We start from the raw sequence: 19,580 nt of genomic DNA, 5'->3' as shown, positions 1-19,580 counted from the left end.
CTATCTCCTATCCTGGATTGGCAAAGTTGACAAAAAAATGTGACAAGTGCTGAAGGGGCTGTGGAAAAACAGGTACATTAATATACAGTTACTGTGCCCCCAAAGTTTTTAAACTGTGCATACCCTTTAACTCAACAATACCACCATGACCTCTATACCCCAGAGAGAATAAAGAAAAGGACATACAAAAATATTTGTAACAGCTCTTTTTGTGGCCTAGATGGGAAACTGAGGGGGGATGCCCATCAATGGGGAAGAAGTTATGGTATATGAAGGCAATGGAATGTTGTTGAGTTCTAAAAAATGATGAAGGTAGGGGTGGCTAGGTGGCGCAGTGGATAAAGCACTGGCCTTGGATTCAGGAGTACCTGAGTTCAAATCCGGCCTCAGACACTTGACTTACTAGCTGTGTGACCCTGGGCAAGTCACTTAACCCCCACTGCCCAGCAAAAAAAAAAAAAAAAAATGATGAAGGATACAGCTTCAGAGAAGACTTTGGGAAGACTTTGCACGAACTGATGCACAATGAGCAGAACTAAGAGAACAATTTCTACAGTAACAACAATATTGTAAAAACAACTTTAAAGACTTAAGAACTTCACAGCAACAGCAACATCGTGTGATGATCAGCTGTGATAGACTTGGCTCTTCTCAGCAGTGCAATGATCCAAGATAATTCCAAAGAACTCATGAAAGAAAACGTTCTCCACATCCAGAAAAAAGAACTGTGGATTCTCAATGCAGATTGAACCATACTGTTTCTACTTTTTGGCTGTTTTTTTTTTCCTTTTTTGAGGTTTTTTCCCTTGTGTTCTGATTCTTCTTTCACACTATGACTAATGCAGAAATATGTTTAATGTGATTGCACATATATAACCTATATCAGGTTGCTTTCTGTATTGGGGAGAAGGGAGGGAAGGGAGGGAGAAAAATTTGGAACTAAAAATCTTATGAAAATAAATGTTGAAAACTATCTTTTATGATAAAAAAAATGATAAGCAGGATGATTTCAGAAAAACCTGGACTTACATGAATTGATGCTGAGTGAAATGAGCAGAACCAAGAAAACATTGTACATAGAACAACATTTTATGATGATCAACTGCGATAAGACTTAACTCTTCCCAGCAATACAATGATCCAAGACAAGGCCAAAAGACTTATGGTGGAAAATGCTCTCCACATTCAGAAAAAGAACTATGGAGTCTGAATGCAGACTGAAGTATACTATTTTCACTTTTGTTGTTGCTTTTTTGTTATTGTTCTTGTTTATTCTTTCTTCCTTTTTTTCCCTTTTGTTCTAATTAATGTGGACATATGTTTAACACGATAGTAATATATTTTTTAAAAAAAGAGTTAAGAACTAATCAGTACAATGACCACCACAATTCCAGAGAACTAATGATGAAACATGCTGCCTACCTCCTAACAGAGAGGTGATGGGATACAGACTGAGACATATATTTTTTCTTTTCTTTTTTTTTTTTTTGGTGAGGCAATTGGGGTTAAGTGACTTGCCCAGGGTCACACAGCTAGTAAGTGTCAAGTGTCTGAGACCGAATTTGAACTCAGGTCCTCCTGAATCCAGGGCCGGTGCTCTATCCATTGCACCACCTAGCTGCCCCTTGGTTAGTTTTCTTATTGATGTGGTTGATTATGTTAATAGTTTTCCTAATGTTGAACCAGCCCTGCATTCCTGGTACAAATCCCACCTGGTCATAGTGTATTATCCTGGTGATCACTTGCTGTAATCTCCTTACTAATATCTTATCTAAGATTTTAGCATCAATATTCATTAGGGAAATTGGTCTATAAGTTTCTTTCTCTGTTTTTGCTCTGCCTGGTTTTGATATCACCACCATATTTGTGTCATAAAATGAATGTGGTAGAACTCCTTGAGGATAGGGACTACCTTCTTTTTCTATATGTATCCCCAGTGCTTAGCACACTTCCTGGTTCATGATGTTTGTGTTTACTGAGCAATGACTATATGCTGGTCTATGGCTGATCAGAAGGCCTTGACTAGACACAATGATTTAGGAATCATTTGTATGGAGGCAGCTGTGAAAGCTGTGGAAGTGAGGGTGCACAGGAAAAAAGTACAGATCAAAAAGGAAAAGGAGGACGAGGACCAAGTCTTGCCAAACACCCACATGAAGTGATGTAAAAGACAGAGCTGGCAAGGAGAGGAGGGAAGCAGCATTCACAGGAGCCAGGCACTGTGCAAAGCACTTTTACAAATATCATCTCATTGATCTTCACAACCACCCTGGGGACAGAAGGTATTATTATCCCCATTTTACAGTTGAAGAAACTGAAACAAGCAGGGGTGACTTCACACCCCTAGGGTGAAATCCAGTCTGAGCCAGATTTTAACTTAGGTCTTCCTGAGTCCAGAACCATCGTTCTGTGCACTGTAGATAAGTGTTCAAAGAGGCAAGAGGAACACCAGGTATCTCTAAAACCCAAGACAGAATGTCCATCAGGAGGACATGGCCAAAGGTACCAAAAACTAGAGAGGTCAGAAGATAAGGCATGAAGAAAGGAGAGTGAATTTGGGGGTTACCTGTGACCTCAGAGCAGTTTCAGGAGACGGATGGAGGTGCAAGTCTAAGAGCAAGAGGCAACACAAAAGAAAAAGAGGGAGTGAAGTAGACACTTTGGATGCAGGAAACTTTTTCTGGCAAGGCAGTGAAGGTTAAGTGACTTGTCCAGGGTCACAGAGCTAGCAAATGTCAAGTGTCTGAGGCTGGATTTGAACTCAGGTCCTCCTGAATCCAGGGCCGGTGCTCTATCCACTGTAGTGCCACCCAGCTGCCCCCCAGAAAACTTTCAGTAAGTTCAGTAGCAAGGAGGAAACAGGAAGGGAGCTAGATGGGGCAGAAGAGCCACAGCAAGGCTTTTTGGGCTTACTGAGACTGTTTGTTGGTAGGAAGACAAGAAGGATAAAACAATGAGAAAAAACTTGAAAACAAATGAGAAAGAAGGGAAGAGCCAGGCATTAAAGTCAGGCATGACAACAAATAATGGTGAACCTTACAGATTCCTTTCTGGCTCACTGAAACCTCCCTTTACCATCATTTCTCAGTACATTCCTAGGCTTCAAAGTTGGGGTGTAAGTACCCTGGGCATTGTCCTTCAGGGCTCATCTGCAGCACTGACCCCCGAGTGGCACATAATGTCATTCTGTAGGAACACGGCCTACCTGATAAATACGGTTTTCCCCTCATTCACATCAGATGGCAACTTCCTTTTCTTCTTCTTTGGAACTTCTACATCTAAAGAGAAACGGAAAGAGGCCTGAACTCACAATTACAGAAGAAAGGAGATGGGCGGGTGTTGTCATTAAAACACTTCCCCTATAAAAGGAGGGCATGGTTACTAATTCAATAGCAATTTCTGTACCTGCAATGCCTTCTTCAAAAAAGCTTCCAGGGTTATACTCAACTGCTTTGGACTTTCCCATGGCAACGTGGCATAAATGTTCCAACAGGTATTGCTTCTTTTTGGGGGGGGTCCAGATTTGGGATTCCATTAGAGCAGGGAATATTCAGTGAAGAAATTCCCTTCATCAATGTAGGTGAGCAACTATTCTCCAACCAATAACAATCTTACAGAATTGTCTGGTCTACTGAGAGGTTAAATGACTTGCCCTGGGTCACAGAGCCAGTAGATGTCAGCATTAGGATTTGAACCCAGGTCTCTCTGACTCCCAGATCCCAGTCCTTTAGTCACTATATCATCCTAGCTCTCACTGACATGTTTAGGAAGTACAGTTGCAACTTTAAGAAGTGTTCCAGGGGGCAGCTAGGTGGTGCAGTGGATAAAGCACAGGCCCTGGATTCAGGAGAACCTGAGTTCAAATCTGGCTTCAGACACTTGACACTTACTAGTTGTGTGACCCTGGACAAGTCACTTAACCCTAATTTCCGCCCCCCCCCCCCGGAAGAAGTGTTCCAATAGGTCCTATAATACCTACAGTGTATATGAGGTATAGGTGTATCACCCATGGTGAGAGGTAGACAAATCTTTTGAATGTCTAAGCTATCACCCTCTCTGCTTGAATATTTCACTTAAGTAGGATAGTGTCCAATGACTATTTAATTTAGGTTTTTAATTCACTAGGGAAGAATATTCACCTTCCCAACATATATACTTCCTACTCCAGCCTCTCAAAAATGAGCTCTGAGTAAGGTGACAGAGCAGGAAATAGATTTCTTAAAGTAAGTTTTGTTTTGTTTTTTGTGGTTTGTTGTTGTTGGTTTTTTTCAGGGCAATGAGGATTAAGTGACTTGTCCATGGTCACACAGCTAGTAAGTGTCAAGTGTCTGAGGCAGGACTTGAACTCAGGTCCTCCTGAATTCAGGGCCAGTGTTTTATCCACTGCACCACCTAGTTGCCTCTTAAAATAAGTTTTATACAAATATGAAGGGCCTATTTAAAGTGTTTGGCTTGACTTCTTAATAAATGAGTAAAGATCTGTACTCAATACAAAACAGTTACTAGGCAAACCTTGGTCTTCTTCATCTGAATCCACTTCATTCTGATCTTGCTCCTCTTCATCCTCACTGCTATTTTTGTCCTCCAGGTCACTGTCTTCATCTTCCTCACTGCTCTCTGCATCCAAAGAGAGTGGTCTTTTGCCTTCCCTGAAAAGTGAACCATCAGCAATTAAGAATCTATGCCAGAGGGGCAGCTAGGTGGCGCAGTGGATAGAGCACTGACCCTTGAGTCAGGAGTACCTGAGTTCAAATCCAGCCTCAGACACTTAACACTTACTAGCTGTGTGACCTTGGGCAAGTCACTTAACCCCAATTGCCTCACTAAAAAAAAAAAAATGAATCTATGCCAGGGGGCAGCTAGGTGGCACAGTGGATAGAGCATTGGCCTGAACTCAGGAGGACCTGAGTTCAAATCCAGCCTCAGACACTTGACACTTACTAGCTGTGTGACCCTGGGCAAGTCACTTAACCCCAATTGCCTCACGAAAAACAAAACAAAACAAAAACAAAAACAAAAGAATCTATGCCAGTCAAGAGGCCTTCCTGGTTTCACCAGACAAATCAATTCTGTCTCCAAACCAATAAAGTTGTAGTTCCTCTACCTAAAGACAATTAGCAAACCTTCCAACTAGAACCCTTCTCTCTATTCGCAAAAAAGGCTTTGCTGCTCACCTCTTTTGAGTCTTTGCTCCCTTGGTCACTTGTAATTCTTCCTCATCGTCCTCTTCCTCTTCCTCTTCTTCCTCCTCCTCCTCCTCCTCCTCCCTGCCCTCCTCTTGACTTGCACCCTGCTGTCTGGGTTCAGTGGTTTTCTTCTCCTCACCTGTGAAGTGAAGTAAGGAATGTAACAGACCATCTGGCACAAAAAGCCAAGAAGCTTTCGAATACCACTACAAGGTATGTATCCCAAAGAGATCATAAAAAAGGGGAAAGGACCCACATGTACAAAAATATTTATAGCAGCTCTCTTTATGGTGGCAAAGAACTGGAAATCGAGGGAATGCCCATCAACTGGGGAATGGCTGAACAAGTTGTGGTATATGAATGTAATGGAATTCTATTGTGCTGTAAGAAATGATGAGCAGGCAGATTTCAGAAAAACCTGGAAAAACTTAAATGGAGTGATGCTGAGGGAAGTGGGCAGAACCAGAACATTGTACACAGAAACAGCAACCTTATGTGATGATCAATTGTGAAAGACTTGGCTCTTTTCAGCAATACAATGATCAAAGACAATAATAAAATCTAACCCCAGTGGCTTTATAGGTTCCTCAGGGTTTATTTTTTCAGTTGCTAAGAGATTAAATGGAAGGTGAGGCTCGTCATTCGACTTTTTAAAAATCTCCCCCTTCCTACCAAAATACTGAACATTATTCTTACTTAGAATAAAGAAAAAGAGTCTGCATCAAAAACCTTATTTTGGCCTGACATAAAGCTCAAACCAAAGACCACCATCCTAAACCAAAGTCACACAACTTGCTCTCCCATGAAGTCTACTCTTTTGAGCTGGCCATGAACTGAAAGTTACTTGTTTTCTCGGTCAAAGGGGTATGGCTAAACAAATGGTATTGCTAAGTCAAATGGGCACGCACAGTTTAAAAACTTTGGAGACATAGTAATAGTGCATTAATGTACCTGTTTTTCCCATAGCCCCTCCAGTATTTGTTGTGCAGTCTGCAGGTTGTGGTCCGTTAATCCCTAGATCTCACTACATTACCAGCATTTTCTTTAATCCACTTACTCAGCAATGCTGTGAATTAAGTCGATGAGCAAAGATAACAAACACAATACTACATGACATTACAGGGGAAGCAGATTAAACAAAGTGTTGGTAGTATAATGAGATGAGGAGGTATCACTTGAATTTTAAAAGATGGATAGGAATTCGACAGGAATTCAAGAGGGTAAGAAAGGACACTCCAAGCATCCTTTCCAGAGAACTAATAAACACTTACCTGAAGTAGAAGATTGTGTTGCATTATATTTATCTTTGGCCACAGCCCAATCCACAGCCACTGTCCGCCCTGCCACACAAAGAATGGACATTAGAAAGAATATTTCCTTCCTTTAACACTATCCCTTCTTTGAGGGGCCCTTGGCCTACTAGCCTCAGGACACAAGGAACTGCCAGCCCAGAGAATGGTGGTACTGCCCCCTGCAGAAAACTTCTAGAATTGGCCTATGATCTAGATCTATTTAACGATATAACACATCCTCCAACAACAGCTGCCCCAATGAGGGCTGGAAGGAAATAGGAAATTAGAAATGTCCCAACTCCCCAAGTTTCCGGGGAGAGGAGAAACTGAAATGTCAGAAAGGAAAAATGGAGGGGACAAATAACACTGGACTAACAGAAGATCTGTTCAAAGTCTGTCTCTGACCCTAAGTAAATCAGTTCAATTCTCTGACCTGGAGGGTTTTTTTTACTTAAAAAGGGAAGGAGAGGGCAAAGGCTAAATATCTAACCTAGCAACCTCACAGAGTTGCTAGTACTTTATAAACCTTAAAGTATTACATAAATATGAGTTATTATTATCATCAGCCAATGTCTTCAGTGTTTGCACACTGTTAATTTAGCAGGACAGGGTTATTGGAACTGTACCTCTAGAGCCACAGCTCATACTGAGATGTCACGTTGTATCACTGCTTTTGTTTAATAATTTGGGTATATTTTCCTTACAAGGGAGGGCTCATTGAGAGGGAAAGATATATATATATATATATGGAAATAACCATAACAAAAGAAGCATCAATAAATCTGAATTTTCAAAACAAATCAAGAGAATTTGATTAGATCACCATAAAAGAGAGAAATACGGGGCAGCTAGGTGTCGTAGTGGATGAAACACTGGCCCTGGATTCAGAAGATCTTGAGTTCAAATCCGGCCCAAGACACTTGACACTTACTAGCTGTGCGGCCCTGGGCAAGTCACTTAACCCTCATTGTCCCGCAAAAAAGAGAGAGAGAGAGAGAGAGAGAGAGAGAGAGAGAGAGAGAGAGAAATACAAGACTCCCATCCTACCTCAATGCCAATATTCAGCCATTGTCAATTGTTTTAGGTCATTTGTCCAGCCAAAGTTTTAAAAATATATAAAGTAAGGACGAGCAAGAAAATGGATACTTTTAGTAACCTTGGTACTTTCAAATTTAACCATTAAGAGATACTGTTGTCAGAAAAATGTCACCAAACTGGTTCATACGGTGACAGTGAAAACTGACACATAAAACCCTGCATTTTTCAGAAGGTAGGAAGAAATTTACTTGTTATGCCACTTTACCTAAATACCATATATTAGGCCTTTATGGGACAAAGAAGGCAAAGCAGACCTACCTTTTATCTCTTTCATGTTTGTGCCTTTCAAGGCTTTCCCTGCTTCTAAGAGATTCTTGAACTGAACAAAAGCAAATCCTCGCATTTTTCCATCTGTAAGTAGACAGAAAGTCAAGTAACTGAGCAATTAGTGTTGGAAGGTAAGACCACAAAAACACAAGCTGCAAAGATGGAAAAAAATGTTTTTAATTGACTAGAGCCTCCTTCCAGATTAAAATGGTACTTTCCCCCACCAGAATGAGGTTAGCTCTATGACCCAAGTTCAAGGCAAATAATATATCTTTTAGGACCATATTCCCAAGACTAATAAGATATATGATCTATCCTGAAATATCCAAAGGAAAAGGCAAAAACCTCATACATGTGTTCTGGACAGTGTCTAACATAAATCATATGCTAGCTAAATATTTTTAAGACTTCATTCTGGGGGCAGCTAGGTGGTGCAGTGGATAGAGCACTGGCCCTGGATTCAGGAGGACCTGAATTCAAATCTGGCCTCAGACACTTGCCACTTACTAGCTGTGTGACCCTGGGCAAGTCACTTAACCCTCATTGTCCTGCAAAAACAAAACAAAACAAACAAAAAAGAAGACTTCATTCTGATTCATAAGATGGGCAGAGAGGCTCATCAGTACCTGGCTTCCTAGGAATGTTCACCTCCAAGACAGTGCCATACTGAGCAAACAAGGTCTTCAGATCATCTTCTGAACACTGAAGATAAAAATCAAAGTGATAAAAAGAGTGTAACCACAAACAAACCTGAAGCATCGGTCAGCTCTTAAGAGTTTATTTAGTCCACTAAGATGAAGGTACTTTTCGGTTTTAGAGAATAGAAAAATCAGATTTTTGGAAAGGGGGTGTTTCATTACAGAATCTATGGCAGAAAGGGTAGAAAACCATGGAGGACTTATGTTCTTCCAAAGCAGTCCTTCCTCTGCATTTGGTGCTCTCATAGGTTTTCATCTAAGCAGATCCCATGTTCGATACCACTATTGCTAAGACTCGTTTTTAAAAAGACAACAAGCTGCTGACACTGTCGCTGGCCGATGATGCCACTGACAATGCGCGTGTGTTACAGGTGACATTCTCCAGCACTCACGAGGCCCATTTGATGACCAGGTTCAGATTCTTCAGCGGCTCACGCCTACCTTAAAACTCAGGTTCCGGATGATCAGTCTAGCTTTTTTGTCAGCTACTTTTGCTTTTTTAGGCTTGGGCTTTGGTTCTGGTTCTTCCTGTGGAGTCACTGAACATTCTGGAAGACAAAAGAAAGGGTCAGAAGCAAATACTCACCCTTGATTATACAGAAAAAAAACCTGAGGATTTCAAGCAGAAAGTAATGTGGGAAGAGAAATGATAACTAAGATGACATCTATCAGAAAAATGAATGCCAGGATACAGAAACACTGGAGCTACAGAGAATACCTTGGGTCATGATCAACACCTTGAGGGAAATAATCAAGACCAAAATCCAAACACAGGTTTACTAAGGATAGCATCAAAATAGGACAGACCTTCCATGAAGTTGCCTATGCCCAGGAATTTCTCAATTTCAGGACTAAATGAAGGAATACAATGAGTAGCCAATGAGACCTGAATGCATTAGAGAATTAGAAGCTATTTTGGAGTCCTTAATCTCTAGACTCTCTGAGCCCCAATACCTATCTTTTCATATCCCAATACTTTCCTTCACCAAAAACAATAACTGACTCCTTTAATAACTTACGCTTCTTCTCCTTCTCCTTTGTTTTGTTCTTTAGTTTTCTCTTGGCAACAGTCACATTGATCTTGCAACCTTCAAAAGTGGTAACTTCTTTGAGGGCCCTCTGAGCATCCTCCAACATGGAAAAAGTGACATAGCCAAAGCCACGACATATCTTACTGCCTAAAAAGCAAAAGGGTATGGGGGAGGGAGGGGGGGGGAGTTATAAGCCACAGAAATATCTTCATAAAAAGGCAGGAGACCTGCTATAAATTATATCACAGTAAGTAGGCACACTTCAGCCAAGAGAGGTTAAGTAACTTGCTTAAGGTCACAAGGGTAGTGGCAGATCAAGACTTTTTCAAACTCAGGCCCTCTGAATCCAAATCCAACAGTTTGCTGCTGTATCATGTTGTCTCCCTCCTGTTATTTTTGTGTTTCAGGAAATACCGATGTACTGCTCCATCTGCTGCCTCTTATTCCCACTACATGATCAGTTTATCCAGTTATGCTGTGAGAATATCTTCTGTGCCATTTCTTGGGTGCTAGTTACTGCTGGTAATATGCTGCAGTCTGCTTAAACCCACAACACACATCTTTCCGTTACTCTTTCTGTTCATTGTACTTTTAAATCTTTCTAAACTTGTAGAAAGCGGTCAAGACTGAAAATGACCAAATAAATATGAAAGTGGCAGAGCAAGAAGCGAGATGGTTCTGTGGTTCAGTTTCAATTTAAGAAGCACATAACACCTGGTGAATTAAGAGCCTATTGTGACAAAGTTTGTCAATTAGGCAGATCAGATTCCAGTTTGATGGGTAGCCAAACAAAGAAATAAATATACTAGGGCAGGTAGAAATGGAGGATCAAAGTCCAATCAATCTGTCCTAGCAGTACACAGATGCTTTTGCCAGAAACCTTCTATTTTACTGTAGAACTCTGCTTCTCAAGGAAAATATATTAAAAATTACAAAATAAAGATTTAGTTTGTCCATATCCTAACTATTCCAGTACAGTTTTATCTCTTCTTTGATTTTTCTCTCTCCTCCCCATTCTTTTATTGTACTTAAAGTATACAAGCATAATGCTAAATTACTATATGTATACAGGTACAATGGTAATAGGTTATTTGAGGGGTCTTGTTTTTTTAACTAAATGGCCAATGCTATGTTTTCATCAAAATCAAACAGATGAGAACTAGCTAAACAAATTATAGTATATAAATTTAATAGAAAATTATTATCCCACAAGAACTGATGAAATGGATGGTTTCAGAAAAGGCTAGGAAGGCCTGTATGAACTGACAAGTAAAGTAAGCAGAACCAAGAGAACAATAACATTATTATAAAGAAAAACAACTTTAAAAGACTTGAAAATTCTGATGGATGCAATGACAAACCAAAATTCTAAAAGATTTATAGATGAAGCATGCTACCCACCTCTTGATGAGGTGATAGATTCAAGGTGCAGAATAAAACCTACATTTCTAGACATGCCCAAAGTAAGAATTTGCTTTATTTGTTTATATAGATTTATTAATTTTTTTTAAATAGTGGATAGGGAGGTAGGAATCAGAAAAAATGAATGCTTGTTATTTGAAAAAATATATTTTTTAAAAACTATCAAATGGAAATGAGGAAATGGAAAAACCAACTGCCTCTGTGAGAATATTCCTTTTTTCCATTAGTGGCATGTTCATTCATTTTTAATTTTTATTTTCCAATGAGTTATCTTACTCTCATGGCTAAAACACACACACAAAAAAAGCAAGCAAAAAAAAAATCCTTGCATTCCTCACTGATGGGATAGTTTCAGGATTTTTCTTTTATTGTAAAATACAATGTTATAATTTTTGGTATATAGTTGATACATGTAGGGCTATCTGTATTTAAGTAGGGATAATTACTCTAAAGAAACTAGTCCTAGATAGAATTCCCTTCAAATCGAGCATTTTATATAACTTGTTTAAAAATTTTTAGGAAATTATTATGTTCTATGATTCAAGGGCATAAAAAATCGCCAGAAGAATATTGTTGCTAAAGAAATGTGTTTTTCACTATTTGTGATAATAGAAAGCTGGAAACAAAATGAGTACCCAATGACTGGAAACTAGATGAAAAAAAGATCTATTAATGTAATGGAATGTTACTGTGCCATATGGAATGATAGAAATGAAAAATTCAGAAAAATAAAGGAAGATCTGCATGAAGGAACTCAGTGAAGAAAACAGAACCAAAAGAACCATTTAAAAAGTCAATATAGAGGGGTTAGTAAAACAAACTAAAAAAGCTAAAAGCTTAAACTAAAAAAAAAAAAGCTTAAACTAAAAGCTCAAGTCAAATAAGTCAGTTTTAGCATCATATTATTAAAATTAAGACATTTTTTTTTCTTTTAATAACTAACTTTTTCAGGAACAGTACTTAGAAGAGGGATGGGAAAGTCAATAAACATTTATTACGAGCCTACTCTGTGCTAAGTGATGGGGATACAAAGTGTTGGGTAGTATATTTGTGCCAGAACAAAATGTATTGGGGACAGCTAGGTGGTGCAGTGGATAAAGCACTGGCCTTGGATTCAGGAGGACCTCAGTTCAAATCCAGCTTCAGACACTTGACACTAGCTGTGTGACCCTGGGCAAGTCTTAAGTAACCCTCACTGCCCCGCAAAAAAACGCCAAACAAACAAAACAAAATGTATCAATCCTTTTTTTTTTTTAAGATGAACATGTGCAGTAAGCTTTTAAGTAGAATCAATGAAAGTATCTCTGTGGACGACCATGTGAATAAAACAGTAAGAATTCTTCACTTAATCAAGAAGAGCAACTAGATCTGACTAAGTACATAAGAAAGAAATCCATTTAAAAGTGTCCCAAAGAGGGGGCGGCTAGGTGGCGCAGTGGATAAAGCACCAGCCCTGGATTCAGGAGGACCTGAATTCAAATCCGACCTCAGACACTTGACACTCAATAGCTGTGTGACCCTGGGCAAGTCACTTAACCCCCATTGCCCTGCAAAAAAAAAAAAAAACCAAACAAACAAAAAAAGTGTCCCAAAGGGAGATTTGTGAGAACACAGGGTGAAGTACACAGAACTAAGAAAACAAAATATACAATGACCACAATAATATAGAAAGAATTTTTTTAAAAAACACTAAATCATAGGTAATTAAAATGACCAGGCTTGGCCCCAAAGAAATGAGAAAATACTACTTTCTTTCCTTTCTTTGCAGGGGTAGAGGGCTGCGTGAGGAACACTTTACATTCATGGCCTCAGCTGAAGTATTAGTTTTGCTGAACTGCTTTTTTTCCTTTTCCTTTTTTAAATTTTTCGTTACAAGGGATGGCTCACTGGGGGAAAAGAGAAACATTCAGACATGAAGATGCTATTTAAAAAAAGATATCAATGAAAATGAAACATTAAAAAAAACCAAGTATTCATGGATTAGTTCTGAAAAGAGGAAGATTTCAAACAAAAAAAAGAGGAACATTTCAGAAGAATGGAAAAGATGGTAAATAGTGCATATAGTGGGGAGAACAAAGATCAATGAGAAGATACCAGTGCTACTTCTGACCCATATAACTAATTTCTCATTATTATAAAATCTTTATGAAAATGTTTTACACACATATGCAGGGTATCATTGATGAAAATACTAAAAGGGAAATTTTCTGGGCAATTTTCTACAGCTGATGATAATTTTGGAATCACAAATAAGAGGTATAGAGAATATGAACTCCTATTCTGTGGTTTTACTGATTTTCGTAACTGCACAGTAGAAGTGCAAAATACAGGACTGAATATTCTCCTCCATAATACCTCTAATACCAAAGTGACAGAAGAATCCATCACAAATACAACTACAGAAATTGCTTTGCTTAATTATCCATTAAGTAAGAACAGCAATCAAAGCAGTTAAACATAAAGACAGAGGTTCAGGGGGCAGCTAGGTGGCGCAGTGGATAGAGCACCGGCCCTGGAGTCAGGAGGACCTGAGTTCAAATCCAGCCTCAGACACTTAACACTTACTAGCTGTGTGACCCTGGGCAAGTCACTTAACCCCAATTGCCCTCCCCCCAAAAAAGATAGAGGTTCAAAGGTGATCATCAGTATCACAAATTACAGACAGCTTAAAACAGAAGAAGATTATTGGATCTGAAATCAGAGGACATGGGTTCAAATCCTAGTTCTGTTACTTATTACCTGTTTAAGCCTGAACAAGTCACTTAAGTTTCCTCATCTGTAAAAGGAAGGGGTCAAACAATTACGTCCTCTAAACCTATGATCCTATTTGGTAAAATCCAGAAAAGGGAAAGCTGTCCTACTAATGGCAAAGCTCTTCAAAATGCTTCTACTTACAGCTGACAACTTATAAATTCCATAAACTTTGAATACTACAAATCCCTTTCAATGAAATCTAAGTAACATAAAAGAATCCATCCATTATGAAAAAAAAAATAAAAGATTAAAAGCACACATTGTCCAGATTATCACATTAAGCTAGATAAGCAACCAGTTGAATTAGACCATCAGCATGTACACTCTGAACAAGTATGGATGAGCTAGACTCAGAATTATACAGGAAAAGATTAGGTTGGAAAAGATCAAGGAAATTGGGTAATTTTTTCCCCAATTATCCCAAAATAAGAAACAGAAAAGATAAATGACTCGAAGCAGAGACTGTCGAAAGAAAAGTTTTACAGTGAGCTCAAAGCATGGCCTGGTCCCTTGATTGACAGGACCATGATCTTTCTACCAGGCATCATTTTCTCCCCAGTTACCAGGGTCAGAGGGGGACCATCAGCATTTATGTGTTATAATAGAAAGAGAATTGAATTGGGTGTCAGAAGACTTTTGTGTGAATCCCAAGCATTATCTATATGACCCTAAGCAACTCATTTAGTCTCTCTGGTCCTCAGTTTCCCTGTTGGTAAAATGGGGGAGTTGGATGAGATAATCATGGAAGGTCTCTTCTAGCTCTAAGTACCATTGTCTCTTTTTTGGAACACTCATTAGTGTTTCATGCAAATTATCACATCCAATTTTCAAATTAATTTTGGTGATCAATAAACTATTGTATGGCATTTTAAAGATGTTATATACTCACATTTTAAGGGCAGCTAGGTGGTCAGGTGGATAGAGTGCTAGGCCTGGAGTCAGGACAACCTAAATTTAAATCCAACCTCACGCACTAACAAGCTATGTGACTTTGTTGACCTCACTTAATCCTGTTGACCTCAGTTTCCCCATCTGTAAAATGAGCTGAAGAAGGAAATGGCAAACCACTCCAGTATCTCTGCCAAGAAAATCCCAAATGGGGTCACAAAGAGTTGGACACCACTGAAACACATTTTTATGGCTTACATTTTAAGCTAAAATAAGCCTACACCCCTTTTCCTCTAAAAGGATGAAAGAAGACTTAACTTTCTAAAAAACCATATCGTCTAAAGGTCAACCCTGTCAGAAAGGTACAAATCACATCATTTTGCCTAACATCAAAAAAAGAAACAGAATTCAAAAGCACTTCCCATATGGTTGCACTATATACTTATCCTGTACAAGAGCCCTGCAAACAGGTGATTGACCATATAATCCAATTAGATCTCATTATCTGGCAGCACAACATAGTTTGTTTCCTTTCTAAGTGAAGACACTCATATGTTAATTTGTCTGTTCACAATTAAGGAAACAGGACCAGCCGGATCAGACCCTGCTCTGCTTAGCAGAGACAAAAAGATGATTCTGGGACTGGGAGCTGTCCAGAAGCTCAATGTGCAGAGTTCCATGGCTTTGGAAAAAGCAACAGAACCTGCTGAGGCTTTGGGTCTGGTACTTAACACACATGGTAAAAATCTGCCCCCATATATAAAAGGTATAAAAGAAATATTCCTTATGTACATCCAATGTACATCCATACTCTTCCTGATTCAAAGAGAAGGGAAGAGGAAAAAAAAAAAAGATGGGGAAACATAAATACAGGTGAACAGGAAAAATAAAGCACATTTCTGCAGTTTCAGGTAAGACTGCATGGAAATACTAGTCTCTACAATGAAATGCTAAGCCACGAAAACCAAATGCCAAGGATTTAGTCTGCCCTGTTGTCTTGCAGCCCCACTCTCTTGCTTGTGTGTGTCTACTTAAAAGAGCAAAGATATAAATAGATGTTATGGCTCACACAACACTCAGTCCTATTAGCAGTAGTCAGATTGGCAATGGTGCCCTAACAAAAATAGAAGTTTGGGATATGGGTGATTATTAGAGAGGCAGTTTTCCCTGTTACTCATCTGATATAGAGGTTTCTGATCTGCCAGGGCACAACATCTATGTGATGCTGATTTCCCAACAGTCCTCCTGCTGCCACCTACACGAACTTCTTTGGTGATTCAGCTGACACACCTAGCTGCTCTGGGCATGTACCCCATTCTGGGTACCCAAGACAGTATGGAGAAAAGGGAAATGAACTTCTTAAGACTGGCTCCCCTCTCATTCTTCCACCTCCCTACTGAATCCACGCAAGCCAGTATCAGGTTGAGAAAAAACTCCCAGTTCACTGGAGCTATAGCACCAAAGAGACTAAAAATATATATATATAAATATATATATATATTATATATATATAATATATATATAATAAATATATATGTGAAAAGGTAATTTTTTAATTTGTTTTGTTTTTTAGTGAGGCAATTGGGGTTAAGTGACATGCCCAGGGTCACACATCTAGTAAGTGTTAAGTGTCTGAGGCTGGATTTGAACTCAGGTATTCCTGACTCCAGGGCCAGTGGTCTATCCACTGTGCCACCTAGCTGCCCCAAAATATCAATTTTACAAGTACAAGAGGGAGGAGGCTTGGCTCAACATTACTTTTTTTAAAAATCCAAGTGTTTTTGTTTTTGTTTTTGCAGGGAATGAGGGTTAAGTGACTTGCCCAGGGTCACACAGCTAGTTAACTGTCAAGTGTCTGAGGCTGGCTTTGAACTCAGGTCCTCCTGAATCCAAGGCCAGTGATTTATCCACTGGGCCACCTAGCTGCCCCTGTGAAAAGGTATTTTACGTACAAAAAGGTCTTTTATGTACAAAAATATTTCTAGCAGCTTTTTCTATAGTGGCAAAGAACTGGGAGGGCATGTCATCCATTAGGAAATGGCTGAACAAATTATACATTTAATATGATTACAAAAATAATGGAATAGTATTGCACCAGAAGAAATGAAATTATGAAGGGAATCATTTCTGTGAAACTTAGACTTATGAAGTGACGCAGAGAGAAGGGAGCAGAATCAGAAGAACAATTTATACAATAACAACACTGTAAATAAAAATAATGTTGAAGGCCTTAAGAACTCTCAACAATGTACTGGCCAACCATGGTTCCAAAGGACAGATGATGAAGCATGCTACCACTTACACATAGAAAACACAAGACAAGATGCAAAATGAGACACAGATTTTTTTCAACATGTCAGGGGTAGAGATTTAATCTTGCTTGACTATACATATTTGTTATTAGGATTTTCCTTTTCTTTTTCAAGGTGATGGAGAAGGTGAGAGAGAGAAAATTAAATACTTGGTAATTATTTTAAAATGTAAAATAAAAGTTACATAAAAAAGAAAAGAGGTCCCAGGTCCGACTCCCTCCTTTTCAAGTACTTCTGCCCCTCAGAGAAGAAAAAGAAAAAATGTATGTTGGAGAAGGAGACTGGGGGGAAAAGGGCCTGTCCCCTTTCTTTTAAATCAGTGGTTCTTAACCTGGGGAGCTATATACTTACTTTTTTAACATTTTGGTAACTATTTCAATAGAATTGGTTTCTTTTGTCATCTTATGCCTTTTATGCATTTCAAACAATATTGTGAGAAGGGATCTATAAGCTTCGCCAGAATACCAAAGGGGTCCATGACACAAAAAAGTTTATAAGAACCCCTACAGGCGCAGCTAGGTAGCGCAGTAGATAAAGCACTGGCCCTGGATTCAGGAGGACCTGAGTTCAAATCCAGCCTCAGACACTTAACACTTACTAGCTGTGGGACCCTGGGCAAGTCACTTAACCCCAATTGCCACACTAAAAAAAAGAACAAACAAAACAAAACAAAGAACCCCTGCTATAAAGTTTGCAGAAATCACTCTCAATCAACAAATATTCATTAAGCATTCAATAAGTGCTATATACTATGCTAACTGCCCGACACAAAGCTCCTGCTTTCAAACCTGTAGGCTCTCTCTCCTCTGTCTCTCCCTCTCCCTTTCTCTTTCTGTCTCCCTCTCTCTTCTTCTTCCCTGTCTTTCTGTCTCTCTTTCTGTGTGTTCCTGTCCCTCCTCTGTGTTTCTTCTTCTCTGTCTTCCTGTCTCTCTCCCCACCCTCCTTCTCCCTGTCTCTCATCTCCTCTCTCAGTCCCTCTCCTGTCTGTCTCTCTCCTCTCCCTCCTGTCTCTCCTTCTTCTCTGCCTCCCTATCTCTCATCTCCTCTCTCTGTCTCTATCCCTGTATCTGTCTCTCCTCTCTCGCCCTCCCGTCTCTTTCTTCTCTATCTCTCCTCTTTCTGTCTCCCTGTTTCTCTCCCCCCTCCTTCTCTCTATGCCTCTCATCTTCTCTCAGTTCCTCTCCTCTCTGTGTCCCTGTCCCTCCTCTCCCCCCCCCCCCCCGCCTCCCATCTTCTGTCTGTCTCTCATCTCCTCTCTCTGTCCCCTCCTCTCGGCCTCTCATCTTCTGTCTCTCTTCTCCCCCTCCCCTCCCGCCCACCACTTCCGGTTTATCCCCCAGGCCTCTCTCCGGCCAGTGAGCAGTCCCATTTCCATCCCTCTCCCCAGGCCCCTAACACGCCCCCTAGGATGTGGGCCATCCGGGGCCCCTGGCGGTGGGGAAGGGGGAGCGGAGAGGAAGAGAGATGTCCCTCCCACCCCTGCAGTCCGGAGACACAGCCTCCACCACCACCACCCCCGCACTCCCTACCTTTCTCGGTGACCACGAAACATTGCTTCACTGGCCCCACTTGACTGAAGAGACTCTCCAGCTGCGGGGTGCTGGCCGAGGCCGGGAGGCGCCCCACGAACAGGGTCTGACCCGCCATCGCGCCGAAAAGCAGGAACCGCGCGTGCTCAGAACGACCAGGGAACCGTGAAGAGAGCACGCACGCCGAGACGGAAAGCCTTCAGCACGCCGGCTCCGCCATTTTAGCCGCGAGCCGGGCCGGAAGTGCCCGCCAAAGAAAAGCGTCCGGCTGAAAGCGCGGGGACTGGGAGAAAGCAGTTCCGACAAGACCTGGGCTGCTCCCTAGGCCGCCGCAAGGGGGCGCTAACCTAACCCGGCTCCGGGAAGAGTTCCCGCCCCAGCCTCTCTGGTCTACTCCCATGCTTGCGCCTCCTGTTGGGTCGGAGTTGAGTTTTTTTGTTTTTTTGTTTGTTTGTTTGTTTTCAGCTCAATAACTCACCTCTTCTCCGGACCTACGCCCTCCATATTACCTAAGTAATTGACGACTTCCTGTTCTTTAATGTATATTTCCACCCCATGTTTCAGGGATGCCATGTGGCATCTGGCCATCTAGTCCCGCTCGTGGGAAGAGCTAGAAAGGACCTTAAAGATCAACATTCCCGTCCACAGAAGGGGAAACTGAGGCCCTTGTCTTGTGCAAGGACACAGAGAGGGCAAGTGGCAGAGGTTGGGTTCGAGCTTGGGTCCGCGGACTCCCAGATTCAGGGATGGCAAACAGCTCCAATATCCTTTGCCAAGAAAACCCTATGGACAATAGGGTCCACGGGGTCACTAAGAGTTGGACACAACTGAATGAACGACAACAAGCATTAGTAAAAGTCAAGGGGTGAGGGTGGACCCATACCCATGGCATACAATCTCACACTGACGATATATTTGGGGGAAGCACTTAATAAAATGCGAGAGCACCGACTCTGAAGAAAACTGGGGTTAAAATCCCATTTCTTATATTTAACTACCCCGTAACCTTAGGCAAATCACTTTCCCAGTGCCACAATCATCAGTAAAATGAGGGGGGTGCTTCTCTGCTCACCCTCCTTAGAACATATATTTGCAGATTGTTC

General features: G+C 40.6%; 1 protein-coding gene across 2 annotated transcripts in view; it reads right to left on the bottom strand.

Annotated features, from left to right (window-relative positions):
* RBM28 (RNA binding motif protein 28) overlaps positions 1 to 18,703 on the bottom strand; it is a 42,755-nt gene extending 24,052 nt beyond the window's left edge. For both annotated transcript variants that reach the window (XM_043967847.1, XM_043967848.1), the window contains exons 1-9: positions 18,478 to 18,703; positions 9,561 to 9,719; positions 8,983 to 9,089; positions 8,470 to 8,545; positions 7,835 to 7,927; positions 6,458 to 6,526; positions 5,175 to 5,325; positions 4,513 to 4,649; positions 3,206 to 3,278 (exon numbers count right to left, since the gene is read on the bottom strand). In XM_043967847.1, coding sequence (XP_043823782.1) covers positions 3,206 to 3,278; positions 4,513 to 4,649; positions 5,175 to 5,325; positions 6,458 to 6,526; positions 7,835 to 7,927; positions 8,470 to 8,545; positions 8,983 to 9,089; positions 9,561 to 9,719; positions 18,478 to 18,595 — 983 coding nt within the window. In that variant the 5' untranslated portion in view covers positions 18,596 to 18,703. The remainder of the gene's footprint in view (positions 1 to 3,205; positions 3,279 to 4,512; positions 4,650 to 5,174; positions 5,326 to 6,457; positions 6,527 to 7,834; positions 7,928 to 8,469; positions 8,546 to 8,982; positions 9,090 to 9,560; positions 9,720 to 18,477) is intronic.
* Positions 18,704 to 19,580: the final 877 nt, after the last annotated feature.

Source organism: Dromiciops gliroides, chromosome 5 (assembly GCF_019393635.1).
Source record: "Dromiciops gliroides isolate mDroGli1 chromosome 5, mDroGli1.pri, whole genome shotgun sequence".
In the NCBI taxonomy this organism is placed as follows: domain Eukaryota; kingdom Metazoa; phylum Chordata; class Mammalia; order Microbiotheria; family Microbiotheriidae; genus Dromiciops; species Dromiciops gliroides.
Note: the sequence above shows the minus strand (reverse complement) of the source record. Positions and strands in the feature narration are given on the sequence as shown.